The 21884-nt window shown below is 35.7% G+C and overlaps 1 protein-coding gene across 26 annotated transcripts in view; it reads left to right on the top strand.

Annotated features, from left to right (window-relative positions):
• DGKB (diacylglycerol kinase beta) overlaps positions 1 to 21884 on the top strand; it is a 764643-nt gene that overhangs the window by 177948 nt on the left and 564811 nt on the right. For 23 of the 26 annotated variants that reach the window (XM_005550071.5, XM_065542255.2, XM_065542256.2 and 20 more), the window contains 2 exons: positions 2912 to 3065; positions 20373 to 20516. In XM_005550071.5, the coding sequence (XP_005550128.1) occupies positions 2912 to 3065; positions 20373 to 20516 (298 nt within the window). Of the gene's footprint in view, positions 1 to 2911; positions 3066 to 14128; positions 14366 to 20372; positions 20517 to 21884 lie in introns of those variants that run through there. The other 3 variants (XM_074035397.1, XM_015447686.4, XM_074035396.1) reach the window with 3 other exon arrangements.

Here is a 21884-nt window from a genome sequence, read left to right on the forward strand (position 1 = left end):
GTGATTTTAATGACCATCTACCTGGGTTCTGAAAGGCTCTGTAAAGAGCACACACTTGGGATTTGGCATATTTTTCCTTCAAAAGAACAGATAAATTCCTTGCCCCATATCAGTTAGGTGGTGGGTGGAAGTATTAGAATTTGAAACACAATTGCTTTATTCTGAATTCTGTTTTTGTTGGTTTTGTTTGTTTGTTATGTTACCAAGTTAAAATCTTGGCTTGAAAGAAGTGTTTTAAGGTATAGTTATGGTGCAAAAGCAGATTCAGAGAAAAACTTTCACTAATTTCTAGTCCTTTACTACTTCTAGAAGTTCACATTTTATTACTAGCTTTTAAAGTAGCAACAAAGACAACAATGAACCGTGCATGCTTGTTAAATGAATATGAAAACATGTGAAGTAATGTGGCTTTTAGGCTTCTTCTTCAAATATTGTTTGGAATTGTGAATTTTTAAAATGGAGATTCTTTACACAAAAATTGCTTCAATTACATACAATGTTTACTGTGTGCCAGATGTCATTCAGATGCTTTAAAAATAGTAAATAATATGTTCCTCCTAACAAATCAAGAAGTAGGTGCTATTATTCTCATTTTATAGATGAAGAAATTGAGGCACAGAGAGCTTAAATTGTCCACAGTCACACAGCTTGTGTTAGTTTCAAGAGTAGATCCAGGTAGTCTGACTTCAAAGACCATGCTCCTTATCATCTGTTGTGTTGCTAAATAAAATACTGACTATGGAAGACCTAGGGACAGAAGGAAGTGCTGCCATAAGTAACTTTGCTTCTAACCATAATGCTTGTGAATATTTTCATCCCACAGACTTCCTGCAACTTTACAATAAAATCAACTCCTGGTTCCTCATGGGCCTTCATACATGTTGAAGATTAGCTATCAATTTTGGTCACTCAGCCAAGTGAATGTGGAATACTTCTCTTTAGTAGGCCGTCTCTAAGGAGCTCTCTTAGTAAGAGTAGGTGCTCCTTTTCAAGGAAACTATTTGGATCTCGTGTCTGACTGTTGGCCTAATCACCATGTTTTTAAGTGTTGGCTGAATTCATTGTAGCAAATTGCTTTTTTGGAAGCACTACTCCTACCTGAGGCTATTCTTCACATTTTTTAATATTATTTAGAGTTTTTGGTTATGTAATTCACTCTTCTACTAGAATTGACAATCTTCTTCTTCTTTTTTTGTTTTTTTTTTCTGAGACAGAGTCTCGCTCTATCACCAGGCCGGAATGTTGTGACACAATCTCAGCTGACTGCAACCTCCACCTCACAGGCTAGAATTGACAATATTCTATGGTAGTGGTGGTAATTTATTAAATATGGAAGAAAATGAAATCTTCTTACTGCCACCAAAATAAATATCTGAAGTGTCCTTGTGAGAATCAATAAGCAAAGTGAAACTAAATTAAAAAGTTAGATTAAGGTATAGGCAGAATCTTGGGACTATTAATAAATAAAGGGTTTGGTTTCATTGTTTTATTGCCTGAGATTCTATTAGGTAAAAAAGCAAACATCGTATATAAACTTAATTGGCACATGATCAAATCTATACAAATTTACTATCTCTAATGATATTCCTGAATGTCATATTTAATTTTAGATTTGTCCCAAATAATGCAATAATAAAATTGGTCATTCTCCGTGTCTTTCCCCCAGTATTATCACACTGGAAAAACAAACTTTCTATTACAAAGTTAATTTTATTCTTACCTGCCAGGAATGTGAACAGATCTAAGAGTAGCAGCCAGCCAAATTTCCTCTTTGTCCTATTTTCAGTTGCATCTCAGCACATTAAATTGGGAAAAAAAATTGCCCTTCAAGGGCTTACTATCAAGCCCATCACTTGCACTCTCTTGATCTGGGAACATGTGGCTTTATTCCAGCCTCTTCTCTGTAGGTCTTCTAGTCCTTTCAAATGCCCTACTGGAGAGAACCCAAGACCACTCCATCGGCTTTCTCCTCCATGTGGTCTACATCTGTTTCCCAGAAAATAATCATGCACCATTGTTCCTGCAGTCACGAGGAGTTTTGGCCAACTTAAAATAGCACCATTTTCTTGCCTTTGTCCCCAGAGCACCCATGTGCTTGTCCTCAATTTCCTAGGAAGGAGTCAGATCCTGGCCCACTGCCTTCATCTCCAAGGAGAAACCAAGCTCTTCACTATGGCTCCTGTGAAAGGCTCTCATTAAGCTTGAGATTGGAAGTTGTCTTCTATCACCGTTTCCTCTAAAGGGCATGGAGATCCTAACACCACCAAAATTCTCTCCAAATAAATGTCTACTCATTTATATAGTTCTACAATGAGTATCAGAGAGTAAGGTCTTAAAATATGTTTCTTTGGAAAGTCTACATATGTAGTTTTAGAAGGTTATATCCATTGAGCTTGGCATTTAGTTGACATATTAAGGTTAACCTCTTTTTACATTGTCAAAAGCAATAATCACCATTAGTGACAAGCAAAAAAGATGGAAAATTCCTCTCTCTCTGAATGCCTGTTGTATATAAATGACTCTGTATTGGCTTGTTCACAGTGATTGCCTGATTTAATCACTGCAACAACTGTGTGGGGTGGGATTATTATTATTCCCAATTTAGACAGGAGGAAACTAAGTTTCAAAGAGTACATTTTTCAAGGCATTACAGATACTGTGGAAATAGAAATATCTAACTAGAAACTTATTCCTCTTCCTGCTATGCCATCACAGGTAAGACATACATATCCCAATGCCAATGTTAGCCCAGGACGACCCACTCTATTTCTCAAATAGGCACTTTCCTTTTGTTAAACTTGGATATAAAATGGTTTGAGGTCATTTCTACTTCTAATGATTTTGAACACAGCACAAAATTTTAACATTTGGTTGGATCTTAAAATATATGTTTAAATTTTTTTTTTTCCAGACAATAGATTTTGAAGGTTTCAAACTATTCATGAAGACATTCCTGGAAGCCGAGCTTCCTGATGATTTCACTGCACACCTTTTCATGTCATTTAGCAACAAGTTTCCTCATTCTAGTCCAATGGTAAAAAGTAAACCTGCTCTCCTATCAGGCGGTAAGTTTACTTACTTTAAACGTTTATATAATACAAATTTCAAAGGCTAAATAAATATCTAGTTATCATAAAAAATGAATGATGATTTGCATAAAATTTTTTTTTTTGCAGTATTTAGACTTTCACAATAAGATTGTGTGAGTTATTTAAAATGTTTCCAGTATAATTATAGCTAATTAGAGAAAATATAATTTATCCTTATCTATCACTTGCTTTAGAATTCTATGTTTAGGTAATAATTTGAAGAGATATTTCCATCAAATTTGGAAAACTGCTCTTTTTAAATAGCTAGATAAGTATAGATTGCTGAGTATTTGAAAATGTGGTCATAAAGCAATTATATCTAAAAAACTTATAATATTTAATATTTATTGTGCTAATTACCAATATACTTTCACATGTTTAGATTTGTAAGCTCAGAACAGAGATTTGATTTTTCTTTTAGATACCTTAAATTTGTGTCACCATAGAGATGGTGGTTCTCTCATTATGGGTAGATTTTTAGAGACGCATAATTACACTAATACCTGTTGTATCAATCTCCCTCCAGTCAGGAAAACAGAAATTTCACTGTATTACCCAATGTAAAACAGTGTAATTGGTTAAACTGTTTTGGAGGGTTGAAAAAGCAAAAAGAAAACACAGGTGATGTAGATAGACTCACAGGAAACATGTGCTGCCCTTAGATGGCGATAATCACAACCCAGAAGCCCTGAGGAAGGATTCCTTGGAGCTAGGATGAAATTCTGAGGTGAGGGGTTGCCTAGCGGACCCAGCTCTTGTGCTTCTGTGGCAATGATACTTCCCGGCTGCCTCTGGAATTCAAGCTCGGGAATTCAAGACGGGTCTATAGCCCAGGAACTCAGACCTATGAGGAGGGTGCATCACCGTGGCCTGTCCCAGATTGCCTAGCGGGGAGCTCATTGTGCCTTTGATGGTGTGAACATGAGCTAGAGACCAGAGCCTACACTGGACAACCCGCTACGGGGCTGAACGGCTGCAGAGATTCAACAGGAGCAGCAGGTTCTCTCTCAGGGTCTACCCCTTCTCCCCCAACTCCCCTCCCCACTGCCCCAACCCCTGTGCCTTCTCATCTCTCTCTAGTGTCCTCTATGGACAGAGCAGGAATCCACTGGCAATGAAGAAATACCTGCAACAGCGTTTCTCACTCTGATCACAGGACTCGTTGAACTCTTAAAAACTGAGGACCTGAAGAAACTTATGTTTATGTGAGTGATATCTATTGAAATTTACCATATTAATGATGAGACATTCCAAAAATAACAAGAATCAGCCCACTACCTGTTAACAAAAAACAACCCATTCTTATGAAAAATAACTATTTTCAAAAACAAACAAAAATAGTGAGAAGGGTAGCATTGTTTTGCATCATTGCAAATCTCTTTAATGCCTGGCTTCATGGAGGAAAGCTGGGTAAATTATATCTGGTAGTATGTTTCTGTTGCTGGATCATATTTCATATAGCCTCTTGAAAACTTCACTGTACACTCAAAAGAGAATGAGAGTAAGAAAAGCAAATAATATCTCAATTCCATTATGAAAATTATTTTGACCTTAAAAATCCCCTGCAAGGAGCTCAGGGATCAAGGAGAGCCACAGGTCTAGAGATTCCCAACTCCAGAATCACAAAGTAGCATATAGAATTGTTCGTATAGAGGCCAGACACAGTGGATCACGCCTGTAATCCCAGGACTTTCCGAGGCTGAGGTGGGCAGATCACAAGGTCAGGAATTTGAGACCAGCCTGACCAACATGGTGAAACCTCGTCTCTACTAAAAATACAAAAAAATTAGCCGGGCATGTGGCAGGTGCCTGTAGTCTTAGCTACTCGGGAGGCTGAGACAGGAGAATCACTTGAACCCAGGAGGCAGAATTGCAGTGAGACGAGATCGCATCACTGCATTCCAGCCTGTGTGACAGAGCGAAACTCCATTTCACACACCACACACACACACACACACACACACACACACGTGTGTTGGTAAAGAGATAAGTTCAATAACGGACATTCTGAAAAATAAAAATGCAAGTACATGCAACTAAGAAATAGATGGTTGAGTCATAAATGAAACTTAGACAATATGATGAAGAATCCATAATATTAAGCATTACATTGTACTGCTTCCCTCCCTCCCTCCCTCCCTCCCTCCTTCCTTCCTTCTTTCTTTCCTTTTCTTTTTCTTTCTCTCTCTTTCCCTTCCTCCCTCCCTCCCTTCCTTCCTCCCTCCCTCCCTCCCGCCCTCCCTCCCTTCCTTCCTTCCTTTCCTTCCTTTCCTTCTTTCCTTCTTTCCTTCTTCCTTCTTTCCTTCTTTCCTTCTTTCCTTCTTTCCTTCTTTTCTTTTTCTTTTTCTTTTTCTTTTCTTTCCAGAGTCTGGAGTGCAATGATGAGTCAGGCTGGAATGTAATGATGTGATCTTGGCTCACTGCAACCTCTGTCTTCTGGGTTCAAGGGATCTTCCTGCCCCAGCCTCCCAAGTAGTTGAGAACTACAGGTGCATGCCAACATGCCCAGCCAATGTTTATATTTTTAGTAGAGACAGGGTTTTTCCATGTTGGCCGGGCTGGTCTCGAACTCCTGGCCTCAAGCAATCTGCCTGCCTCAGCCTCCCAAAGGGCTGAGATTACAGGTATGAGCCACGGTGTCTGGCCTTCGCATCTATTAATGATGTAACATATTTTTCCTAAAGTAATCATATGTCGATAGAAGCTTTTTTAAAACAAGTTTACCTATTCTACATGATAGCCCTTCAAGATGTATGATGACTAATACGTTTATCATCATTTTTCTCTTCTTATAAAATATTTTTAGATTCTTAATTCTCTTTCTATCATGAATTGAGAGGCTCGCCACACTTTCTGTTTTTCTCAGAATGAGTTTCAGTGGATCTGTTCTTAATGTGTAGTATTACAGTTTAATAGTGTTTTAGGCTGAATATTTTTAAATGATTCTAGGAATTAAAACTTCCATGTTCTCTGCTGCATGCTATAAATGTATCACACATACCTTAAATTGAATTAAACAAGAAAGTTGTCCTGTATTTAATTCTACATGATAAGATATTGTCCTTGAGTTTTGAGAAAGAAGAGAAAATCTTTATGGATAATTTTGTCTGTCTAAAAAACTGTATCACACATAGAAGAGAACAATTCTGATAATTTAGATGATTTTGTAAGAATTTCAAACCTAAACCTTCCTTTTCTTCTAATAGCATATATTAAGTACTGAATAGAAGATGCCAGATTTACTAGAGGTAAAAATCAAATCAGGTTTCAAAATGGAAAAAAAAAACAAAAAAACAAAACAAAACAAAAAAAATGAAAAACAGATTGTACTTGATTTGGGAAAAATTGCACAGACTACATGAAAGGAATATGGGCTGTGTAATCCTCATGAAGCAATGATTAATTAAACTCCGATTCCTTTTCAAAGCTTGGCCTCCACATTTTAGAACTAAGTACATAGTGTACTGTCCAGGACTATTTCTAACCCTATATATTTTTTCAGACCCACCTTTGATAGTTTTTGTTTTTGTTTTTGTTTTTTCCATGAGGAAGAAGCAACAATAGACAACAATAAAATTTTCAAGGCTGAGGTAGCCTTGACTCAGAAACTGACAAAAGAAATGCCTTTCCATTCATAGAATCTTGCTTTGCAATAATCTGTTATCTAATGTATAATGAGGTGTTTTTGTGGCTGAAAAATAACAGACTTTTGAACAGAGAGGGACTATAATCTGGTTTGGTTTTCCTGTTACCAGTCACCATATTTCATTACCACAGTTCCAGCAGGAATAGAGTAGCTAGTCTTTTACTCTATATAGCAACTAAAAAATAAGGGCTTCTCAAGAAAAAGCAACACTGAAAAGGAAAAATAATTATGCTCACTACAGAATGATAATCAATTATAAGATATATGGTAAAAGTAAAACATTTAGTTTTTATAGAATAAAAATTTTAAAATAATTATAAATAGGCATAAAGGTTGTATGTATTTATACATGTGCATATGTATATCTGGGTTTTATTTGACTATAGTATGTAATGATCCATTTGGCATTTAATGAAGAAGATGATTTATTTTCGTAATATAATTTGTTGTAATATAAGTGCCTCTTATCACCTATTTAAAAATAATGTCACTACTTCTACTGTTTCCATATTTGACTTTTGATTTTTGAAGATATCCCTAATGCATTATCTCTTCAGCTTTTTCATACCACTTTTGCGTCATTGCAAATGTCAGGTCTCTAATCTCTCATCTCTGCCAGTTCAATGACCAATTTCTGATCTTGCTTTCATCCTTAGGGTCCACTACTTGTTAATTACTCTGTTTATACACTTTTAAAATCAGTTAGAATCTTTCTTTTTCTACAACATGGTTGCAGAAAGATGGTTGAGGCTCACAACCTCAACCGTCAATCAAAACTGTTATCTCCTATATCAGTCCCTACAACTTGAACACTCAACATAACCTGAGAGAAATTTCATAAATATGCAGATTTCTGTCACTATAAATTTCTAGTGCCCGATGTTTATATGACCTTAACGCTTCTCCAGTTTTTTTTTAAAAAGTAACAATTATTTATTGGCACTGTATCCTAGATCAATTATGTTGATTTTAAAAACTTTTTGAAGTTTATTTAAATACGTCTTCTCATTTCAACATGACTGTTTTTGCATCATATAACACATTGGCACTGTAAGACATAACATACCTCAATTACTCCCCACACAACCTACACAGATCACAAATAATATTTATTTACTATATTTTAGATGGAACTCTTTGTCTGAATGTCCAAATATTTCAAAGAGTTAGATACCAAACTGACTGTGTTTGAAACTTCATTGGTTAGATTCTACCCAAACCTGCTACTATTCCTACCTTCTATTTTGGTGAATAGCATCCAAGAATCTGTCCACTTCCCAGTCCTAAAATATTGGAATCCTCCTACCCTCCACTGTGTCATTTCTCATATTTAGTTAATCACAAAATACTCTCTAGTACTCATTATAACTGCTTCTTCCCAAATGTTCTGCCAGTGTCATAGTTTAATTCATCATTGCATCATAAACTATCAATTAGCAGGCTCTCAGAGCAGGCCCTGACTTCCCATCTCCAAAACGTCCTTTCAAACAGAAGCCTGATTATATTGCTCCTGGGTTTCTAAATTTCAGGCCTTCACTGTCAACTATCATAGCATTTTTAATTAAACTTATTTTTCAAGCAAACTTAGATCCTCTATATGTAAAGCTAGCTAAAGCAGAGTTGCTTTACTGAAGGGTGTGGGTGCAGGAGATATATGAGTACATGGAGTCGTAGTCATCCCCACCTTTTGAGACATTCATTCCCACCTGAAGTTACTTTAATGAGACTCCAGGATCCAGAGTCACAGTGAAGAAGGTGATAAAATCTGAGTTCCATAGACATGAAGCACAGTGCCACATAGGCTATAGCATCTGCCTACAGCCCTATTTGCTCCATCTCCCTTCCCTATGCACCCCATATCCAACTATTTGCAGTGACTTAAACCTACTCTTCTCACTCAGGACTGAGTTTTCTTACATGATGTTTCTTTGCCTTTATCGCATGAAAACCCAGTGCTTCCTTAAAGCCTCAGCTAAAGTGTCACTCTTAATTAAATAGCATGCAATGTGTTCCATACTAGGAATTCAATGATTAATAAGATGGCACACCTGGAGTGTGCAACTCGGAAGCAACCCTGGCACTCTTGTATTTTACAAGACACCATTTGTCCCTTGTAGCATCTCTGTCCCTTCTCCATCCCCACCCATGCCAACTCCAACCATTTAGTATTCATTAATTGAATTAACTGCCTTCAGAGAAATTATCTTTCTTTACATATAGGATAGCAATCAATAGCAATTACTAGTAACTGGTAGTTTCCTGAAGAATATAATCATTTAAAAAGGGCATAATATAGTATATTAACTCACTTAAGCACTCATACTGTTTGTTTCTGTTGGACAACACAATGTCCAAAATGTTGCATCTGTAATAGGAAATGTCTGGTACTTGTTGCAGGTCAGTGTAACAGTTTTTGTTGTTGTTTCTTCCTGTTTTATAAGAAAGAAAGAAAGAAGATTTTCCTAGCACCCTTTAAATAATAATGGGTGCTCAATTGATAGGTGTGTCATTTAGTAATTTATTTTATTCTATTTTATTCATTCATTAATTCATGCATCCCATCATCCATTTATTTAAACTTATTATATGCTAGGAATTCCATGGGAAAGCTGAGGATCCTTTAAAGTCAAGCAGAAAGATGAACAATTATGTGATCAATTATATTATAATAAATATTATAACCCACTTTTGAACTGACTATCTGGAGAAAACAGTGAGGTGCCTACAGGAGCCCAGATAAAACTAGAGGAAAACCAATGGTGAACCATTGCAGGAGTCATTCCGGATAAACTGGAGTTATTCAGGATAAATTGGATTTATACAGGTAAAGTTGGGGAGCGGAGTAGGTACAGGTGAGAAAAGGTGCAAAAGGATTTCCAAAGAGAAAAATCAACATACACATTTCTATTCAAATATATTTTTAAATGTCCCATCAAAGGGCAGTGTATGAACTGTAAGACATTCAGTATTCATTGATTCAAAATTCATCACTTACAAATTGATATTTACTGTTAAAGTTGTTAGGGATACATCAGTGAGCAAAGTAAAACCCACTTCTCATGGTCATTTACATTCTAGTGGGGAGAGGCAGACAAACGGAAAAGTAAATGTGTGTACCATATCAGATGGTAGTAAGTACTATTGGCAAAACTGTATACAAAAAGAGGCTGGAGGCTGGGCACAGTGGCTCATGCCTGCAATCCCAGCACTTTGGGAGGCTGAGGCAGGTGGATCACAAGGTCAGGAGTTTGAGACCAGCCTGGCTAACATGGTGAAACCCTGTCTCTACTAAAAATACAAAAATTAGTCGGGTGTGGTGGTGCACACCTGTAATCCTAGCTACTCAGGAGGCTGAGGCAGGAGAATTGCTTGAACCTGGGAGGCAGAGGTTGCAGTGAGCTGAGATGGCAGCACTGCACTTCAGCCTGGGTGACAGAAGTGAGATTCCATCTCAAAGAGAGGAAGGAAGGAAGGAAGGAAGGAAGGAAGGAAGGAAGGAAGGAAGGAAGGAAGGAAGGAAGGAAGGAAGGAAGGAGAGAAAGAAAGAAAGAAAGAAAGAAAGAAAGAAAGAAAGAAAGAAAGAAAGAAAGAAAGAAAGAAAGAAAGAAAGAAAGAAAGAAAGAAAGAGAGAAAGAAAAGGCTGAAAGGCTGGCTGGAAAGTGCAGTTTGAGGCTGAAGATGACTGGGAGTCTGGGATTCTCATGATTCACTTAAACTAAGATAGGAGATCAAAAAGTTCATTTCTGTTTGTCCCAGAGCAGATGATGCTCATGGCTTTGTAAATATTGGGCATGGCCTGGAGTGGAATGAGGGAAGAGGGCCTGTCAAGGTCAGAGCCCCAAGGACCTCAGGAGACTGGAGGAAGATAGACTTGTCAAGAGCACTGAGAGATCTGGGTCTGGCCTGGACTCCAGTCGTGCTGCTGCAGAAGAGGCGAGAGAGGTGGCCAAGACCAGGTGGGGAAGAGTTTTGCCTGTCGTACTATGTGATGAATTTTATCCAGAAGAAATTGGAAAGCCATTATGAGATTTTAAGCCAGAAAATAATTACACTGCTAGTGATGTAGAAGCTATCATGAAGGAGAATGAGGTTGAAGGTATAAAAGGGTCCAGAAGATATTTCAGATTGAGAGTAGAGTGTAGTAACAGCTATCTCTGAAAAAAAAATTAGGTGCCTTATCGTTGGTTCCCAACTCTCCCATTGCTTGTTTGATGAGGCAATGGTTAATTTGCACTGTGGTGCTACACATATCAATAAGCTATAATATCAATAGGAGGATTATGTCATTTTATGTTTTCTGTGCATTGAAGTCACACCCCAAATACTTTTTAGGCAGAAAAGGAAAAACGATTCTTTTATGTCTGTCAGAAAATTAATCAATTAAGAACAGAAAATTGTACAATGAGAATGAGATACTTGAACCTTGGGAGAAATGTTCTTTCACCAAATAGACTTACTGAATGTTCTTGCCCAAAGGTATACTTTGGGCTGAGAAGAAGATATTTCTCTTATTAGGACTGTCTTGAGGATATTAAATATATATGTGTGTGTGTGTATTTTTTATTACTGTGCTGTACCTTAACAAGTCTTTTATAATTGATAAGTTATTTCAGTTTCCACAATGCAAACAAGGAAAGACAGGGTCCCCAAAACACAAATTGAACAGGCTACATAGCTTGTGTGACTATGAGATCAGGGAATTCCTGACACATGGTAGATATTTTAAATATTTTGATATTTATTAATGTCGATATACTTATTACTGTTGAGGTAATAAACTTACTGACATAGAAATGCTCCAGGAATAAAGATGAAATAAATTCTGTCTACTGGCCAATTCACATTTATTTATATCAACCTTTACATTCCATGTACCTCTGTAGTATTGAATTCATACTTCTAATTATTATCGTTAGAAGTAATGATCCACAAATTATTTTACTTCAAAAATTATTTTATCCTGCCAGCCTCTTCCTTGCAATAATTTTGTGGTCTTGTTTTTAATACAATTACTGCCAGTAAGGGATGATTTCTCTTCAAGTCTCTCCTTTAATCATTAAATGGTTTTTAATATATTAGACTTGATTAATCAGGTTTCTTTTTTCTTCCATTTGAATATTCCAAGTAAATTTTGGTCCTCAAATTTTCCACCTTTACTTTATTATTAGGTTTATTCACCCAACACACATTTCTGTATTTTCATTTGCGTCTTAATGATTGCATACTAAATGATAGTGTTGTCTTAATATTTTTGTACTTTCATATTCAAAAATATTTATTTACAGTTTGTAATATTGTAGTAAAAGGAAATAAGAGATTTAATACCCTGCAGAGGCCCAAATCCATCATAACATTTTTTCACTCATAAAAACACCTAGTCATAGCTAGAAAATATGCAATGGTGTTGGACACTTGCTTTGATCCCCTGGAATGAAAGCTCTGTGGAAATGGGATTTTCCTCCTTTGTTCAATGTTTTATCCTCAGTACCTGGGATCTTTTTTACATGACTAATCTTAAGGGTCCTGAATATTTATTGTGTTTATAATTATAAAGGGCATGCTAGTTGTATATCTAACAAAAACACAGATGAGCAATAAGAAAAATCATATGTAAAGATTTGGCAAATATATGTGCATGTTTACACATGCAAGCACACATATAAATACATGTTCACAAACGTATTAAGATAGATGGCCCAAGACATGGGCCAAATGGAAGATGAAAATTAAGAGTTCTCAGCTATGGCTATGATTTCTAATATTCTTTCAAATGTTTATGACTTAATCAATGTATCCACTCTTAAGAGTCTTGAAAACCAGACTCTTAAAACGAAGGTCTTTTATTGAGAGGCAGAAGACAGTTTCCTCTGATTTATTTTTCTCTGACCAGCCTCACAGAATCATGCTTAGAGTATAAAACTCCAATTCAGGCCAGGCACGGTGGCTCACGTCTGTACAGTGAAATCCCAGCACTTTGGAAGGCCAAGGTGGGTGGATCACCTGAGGTCAGGAGTTTGAAAACAGCCTGGCTAACATAGCGAAACCCCGTCTTTACTAAAAATACAAGAATTAGCTGGGTGTGGTGGCAGGTGCCTATGATCCCAGCTACTTGGGAGGCTGAGGCCGGAGAATCACTTGAACCTGGGTGGCAGAGGTTACAGTGAGCTGAGATTGAACCACTGCACTCCAGCCTGGGCGACAGAGCAAGACTCTGTCTCAAAAATAAATAAATAAATAAAATGAAACTTCAATTCAGACTTCATTTTGAGTCATACCTGTGCAACTCGTTCTCACTTCTGCTTTCTTAAATGTAAAATGAGGATAATATGTGTATATATTTCATTAACTATTGTGAGACTGAAAAAAAACATGATGCATGTAAATCATTTGAAATACTATCTTGTACATTATAAATGCTTAATAAATGTCAGTCATTACCATTATTCATTAAATAAATTATGTTTCAATGTTTTGGTGTGCATACATAGCATAAAGGTCAAATTCAACATATTGGTTGGGCATGGTTGCTCTCACCTGTAATCCCAGCACTTTGAGAGGCCAAGGTATGTAGATCACTTGAGGTCAGGAGTTTGACACCAGCCTGGCCAACATGGTGAAACTCTGTCTCTACCAAGAAATACAAAAATTAGCTGGGTGTGGTGGCTCACACCTGTAATGCCAGCTTCTTGCAGGCTGAGGTGGGAGAATCTCTTGAACCCTGGAAGTGGAGGTTGTAGTGAACGTGCCACTGCACTCCAGATTGGGCATCACAGAGTGAGACCCTGTCTCAAAAAAAAGAAATCGACATATCATTTTTCTTAAAGATATTATACATTCTGAACAATATCTGTACAGTGAAATTTAAGGAGATTATTGGAATTTATTTTCGTGTGATAAATATAGAAAATTTGGCATCATGGGCTCTTTTAATGTGTGGTGGTTTAATTATTTTTGTCCCATACTTATATATATTCAAATTACTGAGAGTAATTTAAATAGCTTTCAATTATTTACCTGCATACAGTATATAGCCTACACAACTGTATTATCTGCATACAGTATATAGCCTACACAACTTGATATGGTACCCACTAGCTATCCATTGCTATTTAAATCTAAATTCACGAATAACTTTGGTCAAATAGTCACAGGTAGTTAATTTTATTGTATTGAAGAGTGCAGAAAGGTTTTTTTTGTTTGTTTGATTGTTTTGTTTGTTTGTTTTCAAGAGACAAAATCTTGCTCTGTTTGTTGCCCAGACTGCAGTGGTGTGGTCATAGCTTACTGTAACCTTGAATTCCTGGGTTCAAGTGATCCTCTTGCTCAGCCCCCCAGGTAGCTGGGACTACAAATGCATGCTACCCTACTGGGTAATTTTTAATTTTTTTTTATAGAGATGAAGTTTCTCTATTTTGCCCAGGTTGCGGCTCGAACTCCTGGACTCAAGTGATCTTTTGCCTTGGCCTCCCAAAACTCTAGGATTATGGGTGTGAACCACTGCTCTCAGCCTGCAGAAAATTTTATTGGACAGCACTTGTGTAGACAGATCTCATTTTTACTGCTTTTAAAAAGAGTCCAAAGTTTGGAATTAGATGATTTGTCCTCACCTTTTTGCTCCGTTGACTGACTGGTATGTGATCACGAACAGTTTACTTACTGAATTTCCACTTTCTCATCTTTAAAACAGAATTGTAGGGTCAAATAAGACCACTGTACAAAAATATTGTTTGTATACAACCAGAGCTGTTATTAATATTGTTCCTTTACAGAGATTACTCTGCTTTTCAAACATTATCCCCAAAGATCTGCACTTTAAGTCCTTCTCCCTGTAATTGCTTGTTTGAGGTTTTTGCCAATGTCCAAACAGATGAAAACCAGAGTGTGTTCTCAGAGAGGTTTGTCTGATCCCAGTTTCATATCGGGGACTCTAGCTCACAGTCTGTCTTCTCTTTATAAGGAATCACTATCTCTATTACATTTCTTATTCACTGAAAATGCCATCTACCTCATTTTGCTGTCAGTTTGGATAAACAAAGAACGAAAGATAATTATAATATACTACAACAAGCATAGTTGAAAGATTAAGTGTAAAAATCATGAAATGTATGATAATACTAATATCAACTATTTTTATTCTGATTATCTATGCTACTCATTATGACCAATAGTAAGGATGTTGGAAATGTAATTATATTATGTGATAAATAAATCTGATACATTTCTGTAAATTGAACCAATATTTTAAAAGAAAAAGCTAAATTATGAGTGTTTTATTGCCTTATAAATTTAGAAATGTAATTCATGTTATTGTTTTTGACTATTTCATTAAGAAATAGAGAAAATGTCACTGTTTTCATTATCTGAACTGCAAATGTTTGAAAATAAAACAAATTGGATCAGAGGCACTAACTGAACAGGTACTCAAAACTTATCTGCTAAGAATTGAACCTGAGGCTGGAATTAAAATTATCTATTAAACACAACTTTTGAGGTTATTGTTTAAAGAAGTGAAGTGTCTAGATTGGAGGATAATGAAAATCATGTGTTTAGAAATATGATAACAGTAGGCAACATTCAATTTAACTAATGCTAACTACTTTTTGTAACTAAAGCTTTGAAGAAAAGAATGTGTATATGCATATGTATGTATGTGTATATATAATGAAATTATTTTAACAGAAATAAATGCTAAGTACAAGATAATTATTCCTAATAAGACTAATATGCTCCAGTTACAATGGTTATTTTTCACTTTGTACTTTGTTGTATATTATAATATATACACATACACATATATATGTATTTTATTTTATATATATACACACACACACTTCACTTTGGTGATGAAATATTTAAAATAGTATAGCCTAGGGCAAGTAGAAGAATCTGCAGATTATACTACTTTAAGTGTCAATTGCAATATTTACTCTGAAGCTCTGAAGCAATATTTAGTTCTGTTCACTTGAGGCCAACAAACAAACAAACAAACCCACCCTTTTGTTTTGCCCAGCTATATGTTTCGTTTTAGTTATAAAGAGAGAATTTCGCTGATGACTGGGTGAGTAAAATTGACCTTTGTTAATTAAAGATAGAATTTTGAGCTTCCTCACCAGAGGCTATTGCTGTTATGGAGGATCCCACTTACTATTTCATGTTGTCATTTTACCATCTCAGCTGTAGTAAAGAAGCCTGGCTTGCAACTTCTTGGTTGCCATACATGTTGTCTCCTAAGCTTCTGAATAATCATTAGATTAGTGCAAACTTCTTAAAAGGAAAAAGGACTTTTCTTCAGGGTAGTGAACTGCATTCGAGGAACATAAGTAGTGAGTTTCAGCCAGATTTAGGGAAAGGGCAAAAAAATAAAAATAAAAATAAAAGTACAGTAGGGTGTAAAAATAATCCCTATGGAGTTAGATTGAGGATGGGGCCTGCTTTCAGAAAAATAAATGATAACATAATATAAAGAAACATAAGAGAAAGTGGGCTGATCTTGGGGAGGTGGTGGGAGCAGGAATAAATCTGTGAGCTTTTTAATTTTAATTTTGTTTTTACTTTTATTATTATTATTATTTTGAGACAGTCTTGCTCTGCCACCCAGGCTGGGGTGCAGTGGCACAATCTTAGCGCACTGCAACCTCCGCCTCCTGGGTTCAAGCGATTCTCCTGCCTCAGCCTCTGAAGTAGCTGGGACTACAAGCATGCACCATCACGCCCAGTTAATTTTTGTATTTCTAGTAGAGATGGGGTTTCATCATGTTGGCCAGGAGGTACTCGATCTCTTGACCTTGTGATCTGCCCGCCTCGGCCTCCCAAAGTGCTGGGATTACAGGCATGAGTCACAGTACCCGGCTGAGCTTTTTTATTAATTAAACACCTCAAAATTTAATCAAGTTGATGAATGAATAAACTGTAGTACATCCCAACAATGCAATGTTACTCAATGATAAAAAGAAATGAGCTATCCGGCCATAACAAGACATGGAGGAAATGTAAATGCATATTAATAACAGAAAAAAGCCAGTCTAAATAGCCAGTCTGTATGATTTCAACTCTATGACACTATGGGAAAAGCAAAATTAGGGAGAAAATAAAAGGTTCAGAGGTGGGTGGGAGGGCAGAGATAAATAAACAGAGTAAAAATATTTTAGGGCAGTGAAACTTCTCTGAAAGATACTATAATGGTGGACACATCATTATACACCTGTCCAAACTCATAGAATGTACAACAAAAAGAGAACCCTAATGTATATTATAGAGATTGGATAGTAATGAGATGTCAATGTAGTTTAACCAATTGTAACTAATGTACTACTTTGGTGGGGAATGTTGGTAGTGGGGAAGAATATGCATGTGTAGTGGGTAATAACTTTATAAACAGAAGTAGAATTAATGTGAAACATAGAGAGATATTTGATGTAAGCAAGGCTTTAGTAAAGAAAATGAAGGAAAGATGTAAAGCAGTGTTCAATCTCTGTACGGTCTCAATTTTGTTGTGAGCCTCAAACTTTTTAAAAAAGAATAGACTTTAAAAAATTAAGTGCTGTTCTACAATTTTCTTTTTATTGGGTAATAAAAAAAGATCTTTAACATTTTATCTTCTTCTTCAGTGCACTCTATAAATCATGGCAAAAGAACATATTTTACCCCTCATATTTGGCTGTTATTGGACTTCAGGAAGAGTTGATTAGTTCTTCAATGTATAGATTGAATATATGCCCATATTTCTTTTACATAAACTTTAAGCTATTTAAATGTAAAACTATGACACAATTAAATATGTGATATAGCTTTAATATTCAGTTAATATTTCATGGAAAGAAAATACATGATACAGCTTTAAACATTCAGTTATCCATATTTCATGTAATAAATACATGATACAGCTTTAAATGTTCAGTTAACAATATTTCATGAAAAGGAAATGGAAAATATTACTTATTTTTTCAAACAAAAATAATTTAGTACAGTAGCATATTCCTTCAAAAACATGGTGCTAAATACAAATTATATGTGTACGTTCATGCTCAATTTATACATTACATACAGAAAAGACAAAATTATGTGATCCTTACATTCTCAATTGTTTGTGTTCAATATGCTGAAAGCTGATAATTAAACACTGTGTACCTTAGTTGTGTAAGTATAAATGATCATGCCGTGTTCTAAATAAAGTGAAGATCTATAATATATTTGACTTTCTTTCAAATAAATGTCAGAGCATGTTCTTTTATTTCTTTTTTGTTTTGTTCTGAATTTTTCTATAAAAGAGTTAAATCAAGCTGATTAAATCATTTCAGTACCACAGGGGGAAACGTTGGAAAAGAGGATTAGCTCATCAGCAAGATGAGTTAGGTCACAGCTTATCCGACCATAATTCAAGAGCTGTGTTCTCCAAGTCTGAAAGTTATGGTCATGTCAAGGGTCAGCACCAAATGTTTTTTATCATAAGTTGGAACTGCTTATTCCTGCAGCTGTCTGAGCTTTAGTTGACTAGTTTCAATTATTCGGGTCATTTTTTTTTTTTTAAAGCTCAGGATTGTCTTCAATTTTCTGCCTTCCTTGGTTCATAAATAACTATTAGTTTGTATTAGATATACATTGATACTTCTATTAAAAAGGAAAGTCCATTTACAATACATGTCTCTGTTGATAACTTTATAAACAGGAGTAGAATTAATGTAAAACATAATGCCACATTTAAAATAAGTAAGACTTCATTTAAAAAAGACAGAGGCAAGGCATGGTGGCTCACACCTGTAATCTCAGCACTTTGGGAGGCTGAGGTGGGTAGATCATGAGGTCAGGAGTTCGAGACCAGCCTGACCAACATGGTGAAACCTCATCTCTACTAAAAATACAAAAAAAAAAAAAAAAAAATATTAACCGGACGTGGTGGCATGCACCAGTAGTCCCAGCTACTCAGGAGGCTGAGGCAGGAGAATCACTTGAACCCAGGAGGCAGAGGTTGCAGTGAGCGAAGATCACACCATTGCACTCCAGTCCCTGGGTGACAGAGCGAGACTCTGTCTCAGAAAAAGAAAGGATGAAAGACAAAAAGCAGTGTTTTTTTCAAACTGTGATTTTTGATCCATTGGTGGCTAGTAAGTTCAGTTTAGATGGTCTTTGAGGAAAATTTTAAGAATAGAATAGAATAGGAGTAGGTTAATATAGAAAATAAAATATTTGAGCAATTATGAATCCCACTAATGTGTGTGTGTGTGCGCGCATGCATGTGCACTGTGTTAAGATGTAAATTATTTTTCTTACATTTTTATGATTGACCTTGAACAAAAATGGTTTGTAAGCTACCAGTGTAGAAACAAGAAGATGAGCTTGTCTTGCTGGTTATGAAACTCTGGGAAATTGAAATCTGTAAGACTGTCCCTAATCTGTAAAAATGGAGAAAATGCACTCTACCTCACAGGGTTCATGTAAGAATAATATGCGATAATATGTGTTAAAGCTCCTACCATGATTTCAGTCATATATTAGGCACTCAATAAATAGTTCCCTTTATTAGTGACAACATCACCAATGATAAAACTAACTTGGGACATTTCACAACACATTGAATTATATGCCTGGGAATCTTCAGATGTCTTGACGAGATGATGGGTATTCATGGAAAGTTACAAATTGAAAAACTAGACTAGAGCGAGAGATACGCAGTCAGGTAGATCTGTGCTAAGAACACAGTTCTAGAACTGTATTTTGTTCCAATTATTCCTTACAGTAGCTTCTGATTGGTTAGGAATCTAGTAGTCATTCAAGCCATTAGTTATTTCTCCCAAATACCTCTAAAAATGTCATATATCCCTCAAAGGATAATTGGGGTTTGTCTTCAGGCCTTGTCAGATACACACAATCTGATTTCAGTGGCTTCTGGGTAAGATAGAACTACCAAGTTATTGTGAACATATTTCAGTTAGATTATCACCAGACAGGTAATAAGCAACCTATATCCTTGTCATAGTACCGACACAGATAATAGGTTTCAGAAATAAAGTGAGAACCATTTAAAAACCAAACCCCTAATATGTTTTTACCTCTCTAATATCCATCATGTTTATCCAGAGTTTTGGTTATGTTCTCTTTATTCTTACTCATGGGCAAATCCTTTGATGGTGAAAAAGGATGTCTTCTTCATGGTACTGGCAAATATTTGAAACAAATACATGACTTTATGAATGGATGATTACTTATTATCAATAGAGAAATTATATTGTGAAAGACTCACATTTTTTTCTTTAGTATTTTGTGAAAAGTCCATTTTAAGTATCTTCCCAACAGATTTATAGCTGTCACTACCTAAAGCAGAGAAAGGTGGGATAGGGAAGTGGGTCTTCAAGCATTCACATGTGCACCAACTCACCTAGGGTAATATTATTCTGACCCGAATACCATCCAGTGGGTGATAGAGCAGTGCCGTGTCTGTGGATCCCAAAGAACTCTCCTTCATCTACAACAGTCGTAGGCTGTGTCTAGCTGCTATATTCCAGAGAATTTGGTTATTCTATGCCTTAAAAATACAATTTTCTATGTAGCCTGTGTGTTCTCTCTCTATTTTCTTAATTTGTTTTGTGTTTGAGATCACTGTAAATAATTAACAAAATATAAAGACAATTTTTTTTTTCCAGGTCTGAGAATGAATAAAGGTGCCATCACCCCTCCCCGGACTACTTCTCCTGCAAATTCAAGTTCCCCAGAAGTAATCCACCTGAAGGACATTGTCTGTTACCTGTCTCTGCTTGAAAGAGGAAGACCTGAGGATAAGCTTGAGTGTATGTGTTTCTTCATTTTGTTTACTTATCACGGTTGGGGGCAGGAGAAAGGACTGAATATTGATTAACTTAAAATTGTATTAGTACAGTTCTATACTTTTTGTGAAATAAAGTGACCTTGCTTAATAGTAAAAATTTCCTCCTGCTGAGAATCAGACAATTAAAAGATATTAAAATCTATTAATTTCAGGTTCTTATTTATCAAGTTCCATTTATTACTGATTACTTCTTGATTATGTTTGTCATATGACTCTAAAAAACTGTTCCTCAGTTCTTTGGAGTTAACAAGATGTTATTAGAAAGTAGCCTTTGAGTTGTTTTCATAAAGCATTTATTTCTAGTGTGTGAAGAAACCTTCCCATTAGTGAGTAAGAAACTTACCTATAAGTATGCAACCTGCACCTTTTCCCCAGTGGAAATCTCCCTTGCAAGCTTCAGCACTAACACTCTTGTTGGCAGAGACACATTATTTCTCAAATGCTAAACCTGAAAGTGTCATTTATAGTATTCGATACTGGATATTATAAATCATTAAGCAATAGCTTTGTTTCTTTTAGGATATGGCGGATAGAGAATTTCTATTCAGTTGAGGGAAAGTAAATTACTGTCTTTAATAAAATATAGTGACTGAGCTCTCTCTGGTGGCTAACTATGCTCATTGCAATATAAGAAAATATTTTTCAAGCATTTACTCTAAACCTGCTCATTTGATCATCTGTTCTATCTCTGAGGCTCTTTGTAAATATAGTCCTGGCAGCTTACTCAATAATCTGATAAATTTGATTATATAGGATATGGTAAATTTAATGAAGAATGCTTGCTACTAGAATGATAGTGAAGATAATAGATCTAAACTTTAATACTTCTAAAGCAAATATAAATAATCATACCGTCTCAGAATGATTATTGGGAGGCATTTTTAGTTAAATTTAATAGTAACTTTTTGATAATATTTCTCCTTCCAATAAAAGATTTACTGTAATGTGATTATTTAAGAGTCACACCTGCTTAGGTTATGAATAAACCATATGAATATCATTCTTTAAATATATATTTATTATTCATAAATGTTGAATATTTGCATTTCAAGATTTATTTTGTATTCCTAAGAAGTTACAGAAATCTGTCTCATTCCAAAGTAAATATTAATGTTCAGTGAATTTCTATTGAAGTGACAGCCAGAGAGAAAGTTTGCTCAGGTGTTATCGGGAGCACGTTTGGGATGATTATAAACATATAAAGACAAACATTTTTTCCACATCTGAAAATGAATAAAGGCACCATCCATCCTCCCCAAGATGGTATTTGGTCTTGCAGTTTAACTATTTCTGGGTCAGCTGGATGTATATTGCTTTTAAGGTGGAATTT

The sequence above is a fragment of the Macaca fascicularis genome, chromosome 3 (genome assembly GCF_037993035.2).
Source record: "Macaca fascicularis isolate 582-1 chromosome 3, T2T-MFA8v1.1".
NCBI lineage: Eukaryota > Metazoa > Chordata > Mammalia > Primates > Cercopithecidae > Macaca > Macaca fascicularis.